Below are 19,876 nucleotides of genomic sequence, written 5' to 3'. Positions count from 1 at the left end.
CTGAAAAGATCAAATGAGGCTTCATCATTTGATAAGTAACGGGTGATAAATAAAAAATGAGAATTTTTTCAATCACATATAAAAAAATTGTTATTTTTTTCATCGATTTCAGTATTTTTTATTAATAACATAGTGTACTTTCTTCAAAAAAAATGTCAGTGAATGTTTGAGTAAGGGTTGTGGTCTGATGTTCGACGCAACTTTGTCGCGATGCTCTCACAAGAACGTTGTACGGAACTTACGTCCATTTTCCGGATACAGTTCCGGATTCTTGTAGTCAGTTGCTTCGTGTCCTTGGCCCTCCAATTGTTTTTATACACTGAGTGAGCCAAAGAAATCCTCTATTGGGCGGCACTGTAGCAAGTTTGTTGGGTTACGATCTTTCGGCACGAACGGTATCTTTTTCTCCTCAAGGTACGCCAGCGTCTTCTTGGCGTAATGGGAAGACGCCTTGTCCAGCCAGAAGACGTACTTCTAGGGTGGTCTAACCGGTTCTACTGAAACCGTAAAACCGTCCATATTCTCAATACCGGAATACCGACTTTTCAGACGGTAAAAAACCGATATTTCCGGTAAATTTTTCATTATTATTTGGCATTGTTCTAAAATTGACACAGCTAAATGTGTTTTTTTTACCAAATATTTATAAGTACAAACACTCAAATTTCGTTCAGTCAGCTTCAAAATCTAAGCTCAAGAAACCTTATTGCAAGGTTTTTGTGAAATTTGATTATTGCCAAAACTTGTCGATGGAACTTTTTGAATTAAAGCTTTTTTCTTGAATCTGAACACATTTCAGTTCCGCTATCGTAATAACGATTCACAACATTTATAAACTGTACAAGTGAATAATGACTGAACAAAAGATACAGCTACAAGAAATTTAAGATTGCTTCACAATAATCACTGAATTTTTCATTATTAAAGATGCATTTACAGGTCTTTCGAACGTGAAAATGAAAAAACTTATATTCTTCAAAAACTCGACTATGCTGCATTTCATGGCTGCGAAACTAGGTGGAATAGATGCGGAATGGTTGAACGATTATTTTTTAACTGATTTCCTTGTTCAAAGCCATTTAATATTAATTTTATTTCAATTCCCCCGATTTTCACTGCGTAATATTTTTTTCGCGTTCACTGACATTCCGCTCGAAGTGTAAACGCTCTGAGCGAACGTGAAAACGGAAAACGAACAAGAGTGGTGAATATGAATTCCGCGTTTATTTTCACGTCCGAATGGCAATGTGCATTCTGAAAAAAATTTCACCGATGACGGAAAAATTTTTGCTTCATAAAAAATTAGTTTTTTAATTTGTAAGCACATTTGAAGGCAATTAAAGGCTTAAAATACTACGAGTTTGAAATGAAACGCATACTATATTTATTTTTTTTAACCTGCTTGGGCATCATTTAATGGCACCTGTTGGAAGAGCTTCTCAACTAATAAATAAATGTAAATGAAGATCATCGAATGGCCAGATTCCATTGAAATAAAAAAAATAGATTCCGCTTTGTTCAAATGTGTGTTTCAGAAAAGGTATTGAAATAATTATAAAAATTTATGAAATCATTCAAAAATAATGTGTTTTAGGGAGAACTGAAAAGCAGAAAAATTAACATACCAAAGAGTACTGATGCATTTTAATTAAATAAAAGCATTTTCAATTGCTTCACTAATTAAAAGTAATTTTGAAATTTTTGTTTGTCAATTTTTAATCAAGGACAAAAAATGGCTATCTTGTAGAAGTTATATTCATAACGTCCTTTCAATAAGTTTTTCAAAAGAAACGAATCGCTAAAGCTCGTTACTCCTTGATCGATAAATACTTTTTGGGAGTACTTTAAATTCATAAAATTTAATTTAAAATCATTGTATTCAAAGATAAGAACTTTGGGATTGTTTGATTAAATCAATCGTTTTCAAAGCTGAATATGTTTTGAAGAAGAACAATATGTTTTTTTGAGAAATTTGAATTTTAATTTGAGCATTGGTTCGACAAGTATCGATCAAAACATTGATTGAATGATCTGTCATTTTCCGATCGAAACCAATTTCTACCCGCAGGTGAACAAACCTCTTACTAATTTTGAAGATTTGACCGATTTGACATTTCACTGTGGAATATTTTTTCACTGTGGTGAGTTCACGTTCACGTTCAAGTTCGAGTTCACAAGAACTGTAAACCGGGCTTAAACTGGAATTTGGTAAAATTTGCTAAAATGTTTTATCAATAAACAAACCAAATTTATCAAAATCTTTCTAAGCGGGGGCGGATTTTCACAAACTTGAAATTTAAAACCAAAAATATTGAAAACTGATTTTAACTTTCTAGTTTGTTTCATAACATAGAATGTTTCAACAGAGTCAGCATTCAATCACATGTTAGACTGTTTGTATGATTTTTTTTATCAATATTTTCAAGGTAATTGTTGGAACTCTGTTGTTTTTATTGTTGAACTGTTGAAGCATTTTATTTTTCCAGACAAAGCAGTTAATGTTTTTATAAATTTGCATCAGTATTATAGCAACAAAGAGCGTATGGAACAGATCCAAGCAACTATATTTTTGCTAAATATTGACTGGTTTTTAAAAGATGTTTAATTCTATTTGATCGTTTTATTTTTGGTTGGTAAACTCAAAGCGATAACGACCTGATTTGTGGGGAAAACATCCGTATTTTAGATGACAATAATCTGCAATTCTGTGAGTCAACAAAAAACTTTGTGACAGTGTTTTGAGTTTTGTTTTTCAATTATTTAAGTCATTATTTCAACGAAAAATCTTTTTGTATATCCAATTTCAAGACTACATAAGCTTTTACTAAATCTATAAAATCTGTTCTTAATTATGAATACTGTTTTACAGAGTATAGGACAAAAATTCGTTGAAAATAATATGAAACTTCTAGAATTTCCGCAACCTCACAGCGAAATTGTAATAATAAAATGAAGATGATAAATATTATGATTATCATGAGGATGATGATAAATTTATGACAAAAAGGGATAACCTAAAGGCACAATACCATTGAAAATGTTGCTTAATCCATTACGTTATAAATTTAAGGCATTTTATGCCATTACTACTGCAATTAGTCGAAACCCTTTCATGAATTCGATATACTTTGAAAAATACCGGTTTTATCAGTTTTATATATTACAAATACCGAAATACCGGATTTGAAAAAAACCGGTAAATCCGACCACCCTACGTACTTCCCATCCGCGTGATGCTCGTTCAGGAACGGCAGCAGGATTTTATCGAGGCACTCTTCTTGATAGATTTGTTGGTTGATTGCCAGACCGCTTGGCTTAAACCAAGGCTTTGAAATGTCCCGGTCGGAAATGGCGATGTTCAACATAACCTTTTTTTCAAACTTGTGCTTGAACTTGTATTTCATCACAGGCAGTGTGGATGACTTGTCGCTGGAGTAGTAGGATTATCATTTCCTGGAATATACGTTTTGGACAGCGGAAAATAGCTTTCGTCATCCAGAACGAATGACATCCCGCGGTATTTTTGGTCATCCACCGACACTGTGATTTAACCGTCTCAATCTGCTCCTCCGTGTACTCTGGCGACCTCGTCTTCTTCCTGCAGAAGATTCCTTCCAGGGTATGATGGATCAATACGTGGGAGCAGCCATATTTCCGAACGGCGTCGCGCAGGCGTCCTTGTTGTCAAACAGAACGTGTTTGTTTGCTCTCCGAGTAGGTACGGTGGGTGGCAGCCTTGCCAGATCTACGGATTTCTCCGTAGTTCTACGGATTTTAAGCATTTCCACGGAGCTACGGATCGATTCTCGAAATCTACGGGTTTTGAGCATTCCCTACGGATTTTCTACGGATTATTGAAAAAACTCAAGGGGTTCTGAGGATAAATCCAAATTCTACATGACGACCAAAAAAAAAGGTCATCAAGTTTTATTTTACCGAAATCAGTAGGTACATTTTTCGATTTCCGTCAAATCTACGGACTTGACCGGTTTTCAATCTGACAACGCTGGTGCCGAAAAAATTGAAGCGTGTTTGTAGTTTGTATGCTCTAAGAAAAGCTTTATGACGGCCGAATATTCCTTTGACCGAATAGTTTAAAAGGTCAATATTCGGTATTCGGCCGTTCGCCAAATACCACTATTCGGTACATCCCTAATGTTAACATTCCGTTCTACATTTTGTGAATGAAAATCAAACTGTTGTACGCAATCCTCTGCTCAACTGTCAACCATTGCAGAATATCAAGTATAAGAGTTCTTGGAGTATATCGATAACATCGTATCACTAAGGCTATGATCATTTAGTATCCGGGCACTTCATTTTGGTGATAGCTACGTTACTAGAGCTCGCATATGCAAAACTTTAGCAGCGTTGTGTTGACTATGAAAAGGACTACCTATCTTGCTTATTTTTTCAAGTTTTAAGTTAACGTGTGTTTGAGATATTTACAATGCAAAAAGACACGGTAAAAATAATTTTGCACAATCGCTTCGGAAATTTTTCATTGTAGACTTGAAAACTCTGAGCTGTTGATTCTTCGTGATTTTTTTTTTGGCCCAAATGGTTGAGAAATATAAGGAGCCACTCTAGAATGATCACGAAGCTCAAAACAAGCATTGGAGTGGAACCGTTGATATCAATTATGGTTAAAAGTATATGGTTATTGAGAATAACTGAATACAGACCCCTAAACAATGAATTCAATCCGTTTCCGGCAGGTAAAAAGTGTTGCCTGACTAGTAGACATCAAGTTAATAACTAATAGTGAGCAGTTCTATAGATTTCAATCTGTGCAACCGGTTTTTACGCAATGTGACAGATGTGTGCTGATGCACAAGGGAATTTTTGTTAAAACCGATCCTCCTTTTCCGTTCGAGATACTCGTTTCGAGTTTTAACTCGAATCGAATTAGAATCGGAATTACGTATCTCGTTCGAGTTCTTGATTTCAACATACTAGATTTCGAGTAAATCGGTTAGTAGATCATCTCGAAACCGTCCATTCGAATCGAGCTCGTTCAAGATCGGTAATGCCAAAGTCGGTCGAATCGAACGAAACTCGATTGTTTCTAGTTCCATAATCCTGCCCCAGATTTTAATTGTTTTTTTCCTGATGAATTCGTGTAGAAATTTATAATTTTGTAAAGGTTTTGCTTCTATGGTAAAAATAATAGATCAATACATGACTGAAAAATGTGTGCAAAGATATAAAAAAAAGGATTTTATGATAAAGTAAGAGAACTTTGTAATCAACGATAAATTAATTAATTATATTTTCACATTAAATATCATCGTAACACCTTCATTTCCTCCATAGACAGTTTTTCGATCAAATGTATAGTTATTAAAATAAACACGTTTGTAAATGCCCGGATTCTAAATGATTATAGCCTTACTCGCATTATCTTGTTTTGTATTCTCTGCAGCCTTTTCGATTGTGTATCTGATGCATTAAGCAATATGGTAGCGCAATTGTCAGAGTGTGGCGTTATTATGCGTATGCGTTATGCGTATGATTTTACGTAGATAATTTTTGACCAAAAAGATATATATCTAATTATCCTATAAAGTATTCCATATTTCATGGCAATCTTCTTGACAGTGTTAGTCGATATCAGCTACGAAATTCAGCTTTTCATCTCTTTGTACTTCTAAGTATTTAACTTGGCGTACTCTTTCGATTGCACATCCATCGATAAACAAATTAGAACCAGCTTCAGCTTTACGATTTCCAATAATCATCCAGTTTGTTATAGAGGGATGAATGACCCCATAGATGTTAAAATCCCTATGATCAAATAAATAAAAAAAATCCAGTTTATTTTAGTAAAATTCAAACATAATTTTTTGAATTTTATTAAATTTGTAATATTTTATTATAATTTTTTCATGTGCGAAACATTTTATAGTGGTAAAAAAAGATCTTCAAATCACTTTCGGTAAAAGTTCAATAACTCAAAGAATAAAATTTTTTAAATTTCTTGAGATAATAGCATTGTTGTTTTGTTCTGTATTCAGTGACTGTCGCCATCAAGGTGTATATATAGAAGGTGTTACCTTACATCAAATTCCCGATTCAGCCATTTTGGCTATGCAACAGTGGAACTCATGGAGTTTGTTTACCAACAAACCACAGAAAAGCTGTGCAAATAATCTTCTGTTTGTAAAAAAATTCATTGAGAGCCCCGCTCACTCCTCGCATACTTACTTTAAAAGTCGGAGAACCTCGTGTTTCAAAAAACCTTGGTCGCCATTGCTGATGTTGACGTAAACTCTGGTTTGGCGATTCAGCAACAGTATATAATCAAAAGATGTACAAACTCGAATAAAAAAAAATCTAGAAACCTGTTTAAAATTTCAATTGCTGTTATTTAAACAAGCTGTAAGAGCAAGTTCACTTGTGTTGGGAAAAAGTGGTAGAAATTTTGACATTTTGAAAATTTTACCATGCAAAATTGTTTTCAAGATCTTTGGGCGTTGTAATAGCACTGTTTCTATTTCAGCCGTTTATGATAGAAATAAAGCTTTTTGCATCACAGCATGCGAAAATACAACACTTGTTGTAGAAAAACTTGAAGGCCACAGATCATGAAAATGTTTTTGAATGGCAAAATTTTCAAAATGTGCAAAAAGTGACAAAATTTCTACCACTTTTCCCAACACCAGTGAACTTGCTCTTAAAATTGACGAAAAACAGTGCCATCTGTTGCGCCGTTGAAAAACTACGAATCAACTTTTGAATTTCCTCTTTCTCGAAAGGGCGCAATCGTATATTTTCTCAAAAATTAATAAACAAAAATGTTATTAGAATTTGTTCCTTTATAAAATATACAATAACCTGTTACTTATGAACTGATAAACTTGGTGAATTTATCTGGTTCATTTGCCTTCGTTATTTTTACTAAAAAAAAACGAATTAAAATCATTGGACAAGTCCGGGAAACCAATTTTTTTTATCCAGTTGAGCTTAAAATTAACAGTCCCACACAGCAATACCGATTCTAGGCGTCTCTTAGTGGGCATTTTCACGTATCATATCTGTCTCTTTAGAAAACAGTTTTGTTTTTCATACTAGTTTGAAGCAATTTGAAAACAGCTTCAAACTCAAATTTTTTTTAGGCAGTATCACAAACGCATTACCAGTCTTCAATATAAAAATTTGTCAAATAGTTATACGATCTTCATAACTTACCAGATTTTTTATATTTTGTTGTGTTTACATTTTGACAGTTCTCTCAGTTGTCCTTGGAGACATGTGGTGGCTCAACCAAAAAAACATAACATTGATTCAATGCGTTCGTTGGGATTTTACACTTTTCAAGGCTTAGCTGTTCATCTGTGGTACTGGTTCCTAATGACCGAGCACGCACAATTTCTTTGTTTTTGTCGCATGTTATTGGTCAAATGTGTTAGTTATGAGAATAATTTAGTTCAATCTCGTCAGAAAATGATGTTTTGTCGCTAAAAGTAACCGTAATTCGTAAGTTAAGTTGGTGTATGGCGAGCTCAATTGTTCATAATTTTCGTGAAAATGCTAAGGGGAAATCCTTCTTTCCCCGAAAAAGCGCAAAAATATCCTGCAAAAATGATGTTCAATTCTCAAGATTTCGCTTAGTCAGTTGGCGAAAATGCAAGAAATAAGCATTGGGGTGGTCTAAAATTAGATTCGGAAGCATGGAGACGAAAGCTGCATCGTAGAATTTGGGCGGAATACGAGTCCGGTGGACAAAACTTTGGACCGGAAATTCATGCTTGCTTAAGCCATTAAGAAAACTGCCTCGGTTTAGTGCATTTTAAATATCTCAGAAATAAGTTCGTTAAAATTTTTGAAAAAAATAGATCAGGTGGTCGTTTTTACAGGCATCGCAACGCTGTCCGATTAGTAATCCTAACCCTGCTTAGTGATGGAACCTTAGCAACAACATTAAATGAAAAACATCAAGATTGGCCCGAAATTCCTTCTGTTAGTAGCGAATGTCTCCGACGATGCTCGTTTTTATATGAAAACCAAAAAATCCTGAACATGAAATCAACGTAAGTTTAAGATAAACAACCCAGATGCTAATAAAAATGTATTATTTATATGATGTTTTCATTTTGGATGGACTCACTTTCCACAGTGTGATTCAATTTTCACGTTTGGGAGAAGGAACTATTAGACGTTTATTATTACGTTTTTGACAGTCGCCATGGAATAAAGGGACCACCTTGAAAAGTTTTTTGAATTCATTGCTGGGACTTTACTAATTCGAAGCTATATTGGGTTAAAAACACCAGGTAGCTTATGAAAACACATCATTTTTTTTGCAAAAATAGCTCAGATTTAAACCAGATTGAAAACCAATATTGAACATTTGTTTATAATGATGTTTAGGATTGAAAACTCACCACTCTATTAGAGCTGCTTTTGATTCTGATTAAGCTGTGAAAATTTTTATACCAACTAAAGGTATCGACAGCTGAGGAAAACAATTGCTAGGATAATCGTTTTATTCTCTTATTTGCCTATTTAACACCTTCCACAAGTACGAGGGACCGAAGTTGAACGAAACGGAAAGGATATCGCTAACGATTTACGTGTGTTATCTCGTTATCTGGCCCTGTCGGTAACTGGTCTGAAACTAGGATGCATGTGCCAAATTAATACGATTCAACTTAATGTAATCTCACCTAATCCCCTTTCGGTTTTCGGCTAATTATTTATACGCTTCTAAGCAGCCAATCCTCCCCCACATTCAACACGGACAAATGTTCCGAGACCTAGTGGTTGGGGGCCCAGTTGTGTAGTGAGTGAGTGAGTCCGTTTAAGCCAACTTGGCAATTCCTAGGAAGCTACTGTGTGTCTTTCAGCCGGAGGATTGTGGTGGATTTTTGTAGCCCAACTTTGTAAGTAAGTTGGAAGTTGGAACAGGGGCTAGTTATCCCGTGGACAAAGTTTTTGAGTGGATACTCACTCGCTTTGCTTTTCTTGCAACCGACACCCCGGGATAGCTTCAATTATGAAGAGTTGGAAACTGCCTCCAGGCGATCTTGGTTTCGGTTTGTGCTCCATCCCATCAAATGAACGTTTTTCCGTCGAGATGTTCCAGCAGCTTCCAGGATTGTTGGTTTCACACTTGGCAGAAATGTTGCAGCTTGTCCGGACCATGGAAGCAACAACAAAAAATAACAGAAAATATAAAGAAGTTGACAACTCACGTCCGCAGTTTGTTTTATAGTTGTTAGTCGAGTGGAAGCTTCTTTGCACGGCTCCGGGGATAAGCTGATGAAATTATCTCAGGCGATGTTAAATTGCTGCTAAATTTTAATTAGTTTGTTTTGGCGTTGCAACTCTTCAGTTTGGAACACAGCACAAGCTATTCAAATGGGTACAACTTTGGCCGTTGGAGAAACTTTTTTCTTGTTCATATTTTGGGTGATATGCAAACTTAGGTATCTAAATGATGCTCATAGCACATTTGGGAAGTCATTCCTAGGGGGGATGTTTCCCCAACCAAGATCGTTTCGATAACTCTACATTTTTTAAATTAGAAAGAAGCTTGAGACTTTTACAATACTGATATAATTTCATTTTTCTAAATCTCTGGTAAACACATACAGTCAAATTTACATCATATATAATACTATTTGGCAAAAAAAATTACCCCTTAAAGTTCAACCTGATACATCGGTGTACCTCGAACTCCGAGCCCCGTTACACGGAAGGTGGCCCCGGCTGGTTCCGGCAGTGGGATTCCACTGTCCTGTCTGCTGGCAGTGGTGACGTAAAGCTCATCCAGCTGCGGTCCCCCGAAAGCTACAGATGTCACCTGACTGGCCGGGGTTTGGATCTCCATTTCAACCTGGCCACTGAACAAGAAGAGAATTGAAAAGATAATTAAATAATTTGGATTTCAATGCTTCAAAAAAAAAATCAAAAATTAACAGAAAATCTTTTGAAGAAAAACTGCCGTACCTTGGATTGATTTTTAAAACTTTGGCTGCATGAAAAACTGCAACATAAAGATTTCCCTGGTCATCAATGGTCATACCGTCAGGGAACTCAACCGGCCTCTGTCCATTTTGTTTGAAGTCAAACCAAACCTTTCCGTTGCCTGAAATAAAAACAAAATCAGGGATAAACTTTTTTTGAAGTTATTTTTTAAATTGATAGCAAAGCTCTTAATAAGGTTTGTCATGGTGTGTGGTGTGGTTAACAATATTTTGTAAGTTCAAAAATTAATCAATGATTGGAACCACTTTGAAATATAAATATTTATTATAAACTTGTTTTTTATGCAGCAGCTTGTGAGAAACCACAGGCCTCTTTTGAGGCCTAAACTTCTCTCAGAACTTCATAATGCCATATTTTCAAAGCAATGGAAAACTCTCAACTTTTTTTCAGAAAAAGTTTTATAAATGTTGATTATGGGTACAATTGATCCCCTAGAGTTGGGTACAGCTGATCTCCCTTCCAAACGGCATATTCTTCTTCTGAATTGATCGTTATGATTGCTGATTACGAAATAACTAATATTTATCTTAAAACTAATATTTATCAAACAGTTGTCTGAAGAAAAGAGCAAAAATAATTAATTTTCTCTTAATTATAAAAAATAGCGCCTTTAAGTATGCAATGTCATTAGCGTTGAGACAAAGTTAAAGAATTTTCTTCTTATGTCTGCTATACATTGTGAAATAAGAACAAACATGACCAAAATAGTCAATTAACATTCTTTCTTGGGGTTTTGTTTGATTTTTATTCAAGGATTAGGGCTTCCTGAAGAAAAGATCAAGTCTCCTTCAATAGGGGATCAAGTCTCCCCTAACTTCAGAAAAATCGCAATTTTTTTACTCCCACGAAAATGATTCTAATTCATCAACGGGTTCAAGTATCGTTCTATATTTTGGAGCATAGAAACTTGAAGTTACAAGCTATCAGAAAATGTCAAAGACGGCGAGTTGCTGATTTTTTCCAAAAAGATATGGTGAAAATAAGAAAAGGGGATCAAGTATCCCCACTCTCCCCTATATAAAGTGGCAATATGTTTTAATTTGGATGCTACGATGTGAAATGCTGTGTTGTGTATTGCAAGAAACAAGAAATAGCCACTGTGGGCTGAGCTTTGTTGTTATGATGGTATGTTGTGTATTATAAGAAACAAAAAGGGTCACTATGGGCTGAGCTTTGTTGTTACGGTGTTAAATGCTGTGTTGTGTAATGTAACAGACAATTAATAACCATTGTAGGCTGAGCTTTGTTATTACGATTTGTAATGCTGTGTTGTGTATAGGAACAAACCAAAAATAGCCACTGTGGGCTGAACTTTGTTTTTAAGATGTGTAATGCTGTGTAGAGTAATGTAAAAGACAAATAATAGCCACTGTGGGCTGACCTTTGTTGTTATGGTATGTAATGTTACGTTGTGTCATTAAACTATTAAATTTTTCTTCTTCGTTGTTTTCTAAATTTATTCTTCACTGAAGCTACTAGAGAGAGGAATGTTTAAAGGGTGTCCACAATGAAATTGCCACACTATGAAATTGCTCTAATTTTTTTAACTGTTGGGTAGAATTTAATGAAAATTTGATTTGGATTTAGTTCATAGTGCATTGTTTACATCCTGAAACTTTTAAAGTCCTGTGATCAAAACTCGCGGAAATGAAGTCGGAAAAACAGCTCGTGCGTGATAAAATCTTGCGCATTCATCACGAGAACAGGGATCTCTCGCATCGTTCTATCGCTAAAACGTGAATTCCACGATGCCGCGAGTGAGTAAGCGGTTCGAGGAACGATTGATCACCGATCGGAAGCCCAGAAGTGAAGGAAAAAGTATTCCGACAACACCAAAAATCACAACCGCATAGTTGGGGACTTCAATAGAAACCCGAACGCCTCCGTTAGGGATGTGACTAAGAAGCTGCACCTAAGCCAAAGTTTTGTCCAGAAAGCCAAAACTAAGTCTGGGCTTCGAACGTTCAAGGTACAAAAGGCCCCTCATCGCGACGAGAAGCAGAACAAGTCCGCCAAAATCCCTGCCAGTTGTACCTCAACATGCTGACGAGAGATGAATGTTTTTTCACGGACAAGGATAAGTTCAGCGTTCCGGAGCATGTCCGCACTCTGAAGATGTCCAAATTTGCGAATAGATTCCTGGTATGGCAAGCCATCTGCACGTGTGAGAAGCGGAGTGCACCATTCGTGACCCAGGACACGATGAACGAACAGGTGTACATGAAAGAGTGCCTCAAGAAGCGGCTGCTTACTGTCCTGAACAGGCTTCCGAAAAGTACTGGCGAACAAGTATTCTTGCGAATGTCGCACATGCACCTCGATGAAAGCTTCCCGAATATTTCTTCCCCGACAGTTTTAAAAGGAGCGGTCGGGCGATGTACAGCAATGGCTTGTTTTACCTCATGCGAGAGTTTGTTCGTAGGTATGAAAGTTTTTTAAGCTTCGTGACAGTTTTTGGAAAATCTTCGTGACAGTTTTCAATGCGTTGAATTTCGCATGACAGTACTACTTACTCTGTCCGACTGTAGCCGAGATTCGCTCGGCTACTGCGGATAGTGATCACCCCAATCACCCTCCCCACCCCTTTTCGCCTAACCCGCACCGGCACCACACATCGCGTTACGCCACGGTCGTATGCTGCTGCTCGGTGTGAATATATGGCTCGTTCGATCTATTCGATCCGAGCAGCAGCGCATACGATCGGGCATGGGTACGGTATGGGCACGACAGTCACCCGTGACAGTCCTGCAAAAACTGTCACGCCCTGCAGCCGACAGTTAGGATGAAATTATTTTCGAAACAGGAGGCATGAAGGGATGAAAACCGAACTGTCGGTTGGGTTCGCTACAGCTTAAAGCACAACACTTTCGGCAACGCATCACGGAGAAAAAAGACGACAGTTGTTCCAATTATTTCAGCTTGTTATACCAATAATCGAAATGCAGTTGATTTTTTCGCATTCAACTTCTTATATAATAGATTCAACTACAAACTTCTAATTGTCCTTACGCAATCAACTATCAATATAATGCAATCAATAGTATGATTTATTTTATGCATTCAACTATAAACACAATAGATTCAACTACACGCGGAGAAAAAGCCGACTAGTTGATCCAATTATTTTAGCAAATCATTACCAATATAAAAGTGTATTTGAATGTAAATTTTATCTGTTAGGATCAAATATTCATACAGTTGACTTTTTTCAATTTTCTTTATTTGAACCTAAATTTGAGTTCCCGTACGCAAGAGTGCATCCTTCATTGGTAAAAAAGAAAAAAAATGGCCAAATACGCGCGCGGTAAAATCTGAAAATTGACTGATTTGATTGAATATTACAATTATTCTGTTTTCCCTTAGGTTACCAGTAATCTACAACAAATTTCCGGCATCATCTAGAGGAAATCATCATTGGACGTCAGCCCTCCTTTTCATCATCAGCAGCAGCTCCAAGTTTAAAATTAATAGGACCAGGTGGACTTCCAGCAAGCACCGCTAGCGGAATGACCATCGAGCGAAGCACCGGAAAAGATCTCAGCAGCAGTAGGGACAAAGGCGGGATGTGTTTCCAGGTAATAATATTAATGTGAATGATTTTAAGTGGTTTAGATGGTGTTTTTTTCTCCTTTAGTGTCGACCCAGAAAGTGGCTGCATCATCATGATAGTGTTCGAAGTTCCCGGCGGAAAGAAGGAAATTGCTCGGTAGACGTGTTACAAAGACAGCAACCGGCGAGACTCAACTTTCGTGTAGATAAAGTGCGTGCCAACGGGATGCTAACGGGATCATCCGTATTTTTACGGCAACATCCAAAGAGAAACTTCCAGCAGCAACCGGAAAATTCAAAATGTCAATGGCTCCGGACTTCGACTGGATACATGGCTGAAAGCGAGCAATTTTTTTGTGAAATTTATCTATTTTAATAAATAATAAAATGTATTTGAAAAGAAATATAACTTTTAACATTGTAAAATCTATCACACCAATATTGTTGAAAAGATAATATCTATAGTTAAACGTAAAAAAAACAAAAATACTCTTCTACTTGAATCCATTATAGCTATAGTTGAATGCAATCAATCAACTACACAGTAGTAGTGAAATCTATCATTTTCATAATTAAACGCGTACTTTCAATTACACAACTGTAGTGGATTTCATCATGATTATAGTTGAATGCAAATAATTAACAATACATGAGTAGTTGAATCTATAGCATCTAGAATTGACTGAATCAAAACACCCAAACAGCCAACAATATGTATAGTTTAATTTTTAATAATTATAGTTAGCCGAGAATCAATCAGAAATACGATTGAAAGCAAGTGGATTATTGTTGAAAACACTATACTTTGTTCTCCGTGATGCTTTGAGCAGATTGTTCAGATACAGCCTGGGTTCTCGCACGTGTGCGATGTAGCCGAAGCATTACGATTCGTTACCGACGGTACAGCAGCGAACCGAGTGGTAAGGAAAACCGAGACAGTTTGTTTGGCAAGAAAAAAGCTGTCATAGCAAAGCTGTACTTTTCGGAAGCCTGGTCCTGAATGCCCCCAACGTCCCACCTATCTTCTGGCTGCATTTGGTCCATGCCACTACACCGAGGACGTGCTGAAGTGGTATGCGGACAATAAGGTCAATTTCGTGCCGAAAATGTTCAACACTTGGGAACTCCGCCCCAACGAGAAGTACTGGGCGATTATGAAGCAGATCCCTGCAACGTTACACGATTTGTCTATGTATCCGCGATGCCAGGTAAATGTTTGACGTTTTGTAGTTAGGAAAAAAGGTAAACAAAAGGGTGTTAATTTTCGATGAATTTAAAACTCATTTTACTACGGCTTTTTTCTTCAGAGATCTCTTAAAAAGTAAGAAGAATCAACTTTTAGGTCTTCTTCTAGTGTTTAAAATATTTTTTGAAAAAATATTGATAGCTACTAAGCGATAAATTGAGTTTCAAAAACTGGTGTTTTTCTGGCTATTGAAAACACACCTAAGTATTTTAAAAGTTTTTGAATGAAAAAGTGATATTTTTACAAAAACATTCATCCAAAAAAAATATTGGAGATATTTAAGCTAAATTTACGAAAGTTCTGTTTTGGAAAGCATTCTAACAAGGAAAAAATCTATTTGAAAAAACTAGAATTTTATGCTGATTTCTGTTAACTAAAGTAAAAAATTTGATGGTTTTTTTCTGGAATCAACGGAGTGTTTGAGTTGTTTTTAGTACTGGAAGAAGATTTAAAACTATTTAGGTTTTTTATTATGTTATTTAAGAGTTGTATTTTATTTATGAAAAATGCACTTCTGAAATGTCTGCTCTTATGTGAGAGCTGTTTGCACATTTTTCGAAAAATTTTGTAAGAAATCTAATGTATTTCTGTCGGCGTGTCTTGAAAGTACCTTCGCATGACAAAATTTTGCCCAATTATTATTAAAAAATAACATTAGAAGCTAATTTCCTTTTAATTATATGCCTGTTCCTAAAAGCTTCCCAAATTCTCTAAACTGTGGTATGGAGCACTTTGTGGCGCTACTGTTTGGTTAATATCTCGGATCGTGTGACCAACATCTTTTAAACAAGTCTTGGTGAATCTCGTTTTTAAGCTTTTTTTCCTCAGATTTAAGCTTTTTTTGCCTTGAGAGCATAGGAGATGAAAGCTCAAATCTGAAGAAAATAGCTTAAATCTGTCAAAAAAGGGGAAATCTGAGGGGAAATCTTAGAGATGTGCTCCACACGATTTGAATAACATTGCCGGGAAGTGTTTTGAAGCAGCACCTTCTTAAACGAAGACAGTCGAGGAACTGAAGAAAGTATGTGTTTACATTGATTCCAATTCAGAACGCTAAAATATTTCTAAACGAGTTGTTAAAATATAGGCACCAAAAATGATGTTCTCCTGTGTTACCTACCTTGTTGAAATTATACCCTTTCTTTGGAAAACTGCGTTTAAGTAAAACAAAAATATCAGTGGAAAGTTTTTGAAGTGATTTGAAAGTTTTCAAAACTGATAATATGCATATAATACTTATTACAATTTATTACAGTTTTGTCCTTTATTTTATTGGTTTTTTTTACAACCGAAACGAAACGTTTCATAACTTCTTTACACGCTAGCTGATTATGAACTAATATTAAGCGTTCCATTCGTTTTTTAGCTTGAATTCATATAGTTTTTTTTAATCAATGAACACTCAAGTGAAATATGCAGCATTGGTTTTATAAACAGAAATAAATATATTCTTATGAGAAGTAATAGAATAGAAAACAACAAATTTTGAATTGTTTTTATCAGTTGGTAAATGATTTCTTACAAATTATTTTAAATGTCAAAAAGTTTTCAGTTGCTTTTGTGGATTTTTATGAGTTTAAATTTTCATATTGAGAATACATTTCATGTAAAAAGTCAGTTTGTTGGTTTTTTTGGGTCGAATAACCCCTGATACAGTTTATTCCAGTCAAAACCGAGAGACAAATTCAGAATACAAAGTATTCTTTAAGGTCTGTTAACCTGCGGCTTCAAATTTGCTGGGATGCTGGTTTCAAATTTTACTTATTTTTCTCATTTTTTCTCAGGTAGCAAACAAACTTCCAGAGAGAATTTAAAATTAAATTTCAATATTAATTACACATTTCAGCTCATTTGAGCGGTAAATCGCGATTAGTGCGTAAGAAAAATGAATCAGCATTTTTTATTGTTTTTGTAGAAATTAAGAAAGAGATAAGAGGGGAACTAATGATTTTATTTTCAAATCTGATATAAACAGATTTTCGGAAATTGAAACCTTAAATTTGCTTATATGTGTGCAACTCTTTGATAACAAAACTTTGATAGTTTTTGTTTATTAACAAACCATTTAACAGCTGAGATCTAAGTTCGTAGTCTCATTTCGACGGAAGGTTTTTGGCACTGTTAACCGGCAAGCCTTGTTCATTCATTGCACCAAGGTTCCGAAATTCGCTCTAGGATATTGTGGAATATATCTGATTTTGTGTTCTTTCGAGAAAAATCGCAATTCATTGATCACATTAGTTTCAGGGTAACACGCTGGAAACTGCATTCTTCCCTTGGACAGTATTGTTATCGAAGTTCCAAGTTTCGACGGCCGTGGCAGGAATGATAAATGTCAATAAATTTTATCATAAAAATATCTTGTTGAAAAACGTGAGTCGAAGACATAATCATGGAATTTGCGTTGTTTTTGCGATCTTTTTGCCCGAAAATTTGGTGGTCTTGGATCCCATCTCCTCGTTTTGTAAGAATTACATTTCTAATGACCAGCACGGATTCATGCCTAAACGCTCTACGACAAGCAACTTGATGACGTTCACTTCTTTTGTGCATGAAAGCTTTGCTGCAAAATCTCAAACTGATGCCATATACACCGATCTGTCAGCTGCATTCGACAAAGTGAACCATGAAATTGCTATAGGGAAACTTGGACGCTTGGGGTTCGGTGGTACTTTACTTGGCTGGTTTCGCAGTTATTTGACTGGGCGCAAACTGACTGTTCGGACTTGTGATACCTTTTCCAAGCAGTTTTCTGCCTCCTTCGGTGTGCCACAAGGAAGCCATTTAGGACCGATTATTTTCCTAATGTATTTTAACAACGTGCTTTCACTCTGCGAAAAATGTGTACCTATCTTAATAAAATGAATATAAGAAAGCAAAAAGCCATTCAAGATGGCCATGGCTATTCAAATGTTGATGAAACATGACTTATTATGCTACTCCACATTTCAGTATCGATGCATCCCCTTCTATTCGTCAGATTTAGCTGAAGGTAGACATGTGATCTTTGTATGATCTTTTTTAGACGTCTCCAATTTTCACTCTTACAACACAAATTTCTGTCAAATGAAAGCTTATACTGTAAGTGTGTTTTCGATGCTTTCAGTTGAAACTCGGTGTTTCAAATGATGATGACATTAATTATTTTCGAAGTGCACATGGTGGTTTTCAAATGAAAATCAAAACCTCCAATTTCAAACGAGATTCGAGGGATATTTTTGTATGTGACTTTTTTCAGTCTATTTATTGTGATTATTAACTATTTCAAAAAGAATTTAGCCAACCAACTTGAAACTTGTTTAATTTATATTAATTCTTGATTTTAGTAAGAGGAATCGATTTTACAAGCAACAAAAAATTATAATTTTTTTTTATTGTGACAGATTGGTTTTGAAAAAACGTTCTAATAATTTAAATATCTGGACCAATAATCCAATACTTTGGAACTGTGCATTAGTACTATTTTCATTCTCAAATAATTTTATGTTTTGAGGATAGCTCAGAAACCGTTCCAATATTTTTTCTTAAATCCAATCTCGTAAACCAATTTGGTCAATCCGAAATATGAAGCATTTTTAGAATAATTAGTTCTCGTATTGAAATGGCGTACACATGCGAAATTTTAGAAAAATATGTGTGCGAAGTTTAGGTTATGCGAGAAAAAAGTGTAGGTAGGTACTTACTCAAATTTCCCTCTGCATCGAAGTCGAACTCTTTTATCTCAAAGGCGCCAGAATCCGCGTAGTAGAACTTTTTTGTGTTGTAATTCCAAGCCAAACCGTTGGAAATGAAAACGTTACTGATCAGTCGTGTAAACTTGAGCTGGTTGGCTTCAAACCGGTAGAAATTTCCGGTATTGCTTTCGAACGGATTGCCTTGCATTTCCGATATCATAGTTCCACCGAAAAGTCTTCCATGACAATCAGCTTTTCCATCGTTCCAACGATTTGTTTGCTCCAACTCGCCGAAAGTAGCAATCACTTCGATTGATCTAGCAACTTCTGACACTCCATCCCACTGAATAAGGACTATCCGATTTCCGTCACCAATTATGAATTGATCATGCTTGTTTTTCACTGGAATTATGAATGTGGCATGGGTACTGCCATCTATACAAAAATCATTATAAGTTTTAATTTTTTTTCTTTTAAACATTTTCACGTAACTCACCCACTCGAGCCCTAAAAACTTGGTTCGTAGGATAATCGAGCCGCAAAACTTCTGCTTGAAACAGATTCACGTAGTACAAGCTTTGTCGTTCCGCGTCCCAATGAGGCCCTTCGCCCAGATCCAGAATCGGCCCGGGAATCGGTTGCACCTGGTATGAAGACATTTCTGAGATAATGAATCAACCGACTATCAACAAATGGTCTGGCACACGTCGATGACTGACAGTTTTATCCTAAGCTGCAAAATAAAAAACAAACAATGCACCTCGACGAATGCGACTGCTGTACTAGCTACCTTGATCGACAATCTGTTGTTGAGCACTTATGACTAGGTGGAAAATATTGACTCAATGATTGGACCGGACCATTGTGAACTTCGCTCCGTTCCAGTTCAAATCATTAACTGCACCAAACCGACTTTGAACCACTGATAGTGAAGTCGAGTAAATGTATAAAAAAAAATGCACCGAGCGGCCTTTGAAAGGTTTCTCCCTACACACATTTGCCGTAGCCTTACGCGTGTTTTCATCAGCTACGCTTCAGCACTCATCGACTAGGTTCAGAAGCGTGTTAACTGTTATATATTTCTGTTCAATACTGTGATGAATACTTACTAAACAACATTTGTAAACCGTCTCTTGCTGATTGTGATTAATTGTTATTTGTTTTGCGTATATATTTGCAATGGTTAATGAGTGAAGATTAGTTTCCAAACTAATGCGAGCTCATATACTCTCGTACTATTTATCATTTTTTCAAACAAAATATCTGTTTAATAACTAGATATATTTAAACTGAGTTTTTTGACAACTTTAACTGAATCAACTAAATCAAAACACAAATGAAGTATGCACAATTCTATGTTGTGACTGCGGTTACCATGGCACCGAGCTTATAGTTTGGATCAAGGGGGTAAATA

General features: G+C 35.9%; 1 protein-coding gene and 1 long non-coding RNA gene across 2 annotated transcripts; one reads left to right on the top strand and one right to left on the bottom strand.

The window, feature by feature from the left end:
* Positions 1–9,573: 9,573 nt before the first annotated feature.
* LOC129748487 (regucalcin-like) lies at positions 9,574–19,427 on the bottom strand. The gene is made up of 5 exons (XM_055743127.1): positions 19,253–19,427; positions 18,959–19,195; positions 18,472–18,897; positions 9,955–10,093; positions 9,574–9,848 (listed from the first exon to the last, which is right to left on the bottom strand). Exons 2-5 carry the CDS (start codon positions 19,119–19,121, stop codon positions 9,647–9,649), a joined length of 930 nt encoding a protein of 309 aa, XP_055599102.1. The 5' UTR covers positions 19,122–19,195; positions 19,253–19,427; the 3' UTR covers positions 9,574–9,646.
* On the top strand, positions 13,272–13,938 carry LOC129748488 (uncharacterized). Its single transcript, XR_008737744.1, has 3 exons — positions 13,272–13,297; positions 13,357–13,568; positions 13,628–13,938. It is a non-coding gene; the product is annotated as an uncharacterized LOC129748488 (long non-coding RNA).
* Positions 19,428–19,876: the final 449 nt, after the last annotated feature.

This window comes from Uranotaenia lowii, chromosome 2 (assembly GCF_029784155.1).
Source record: "Uranotaenia lowii strain MFRU-FL chromosome 2, ASM2978415v1, whole genome shotgun sequence".
Classification (NCBI taxonomy): domain Eukaryota; kingdom Metazoa; phylum Arthropoda; class Insecta; order Diptera; family Culicidae; genus Uranotaenia; species Uranotaenia lowii.
The sequence above is the reverse complement of the archived record's forward strand: the minus strand, read 5'-3'. Positions and strand labels throughout refer to the sequence as shown.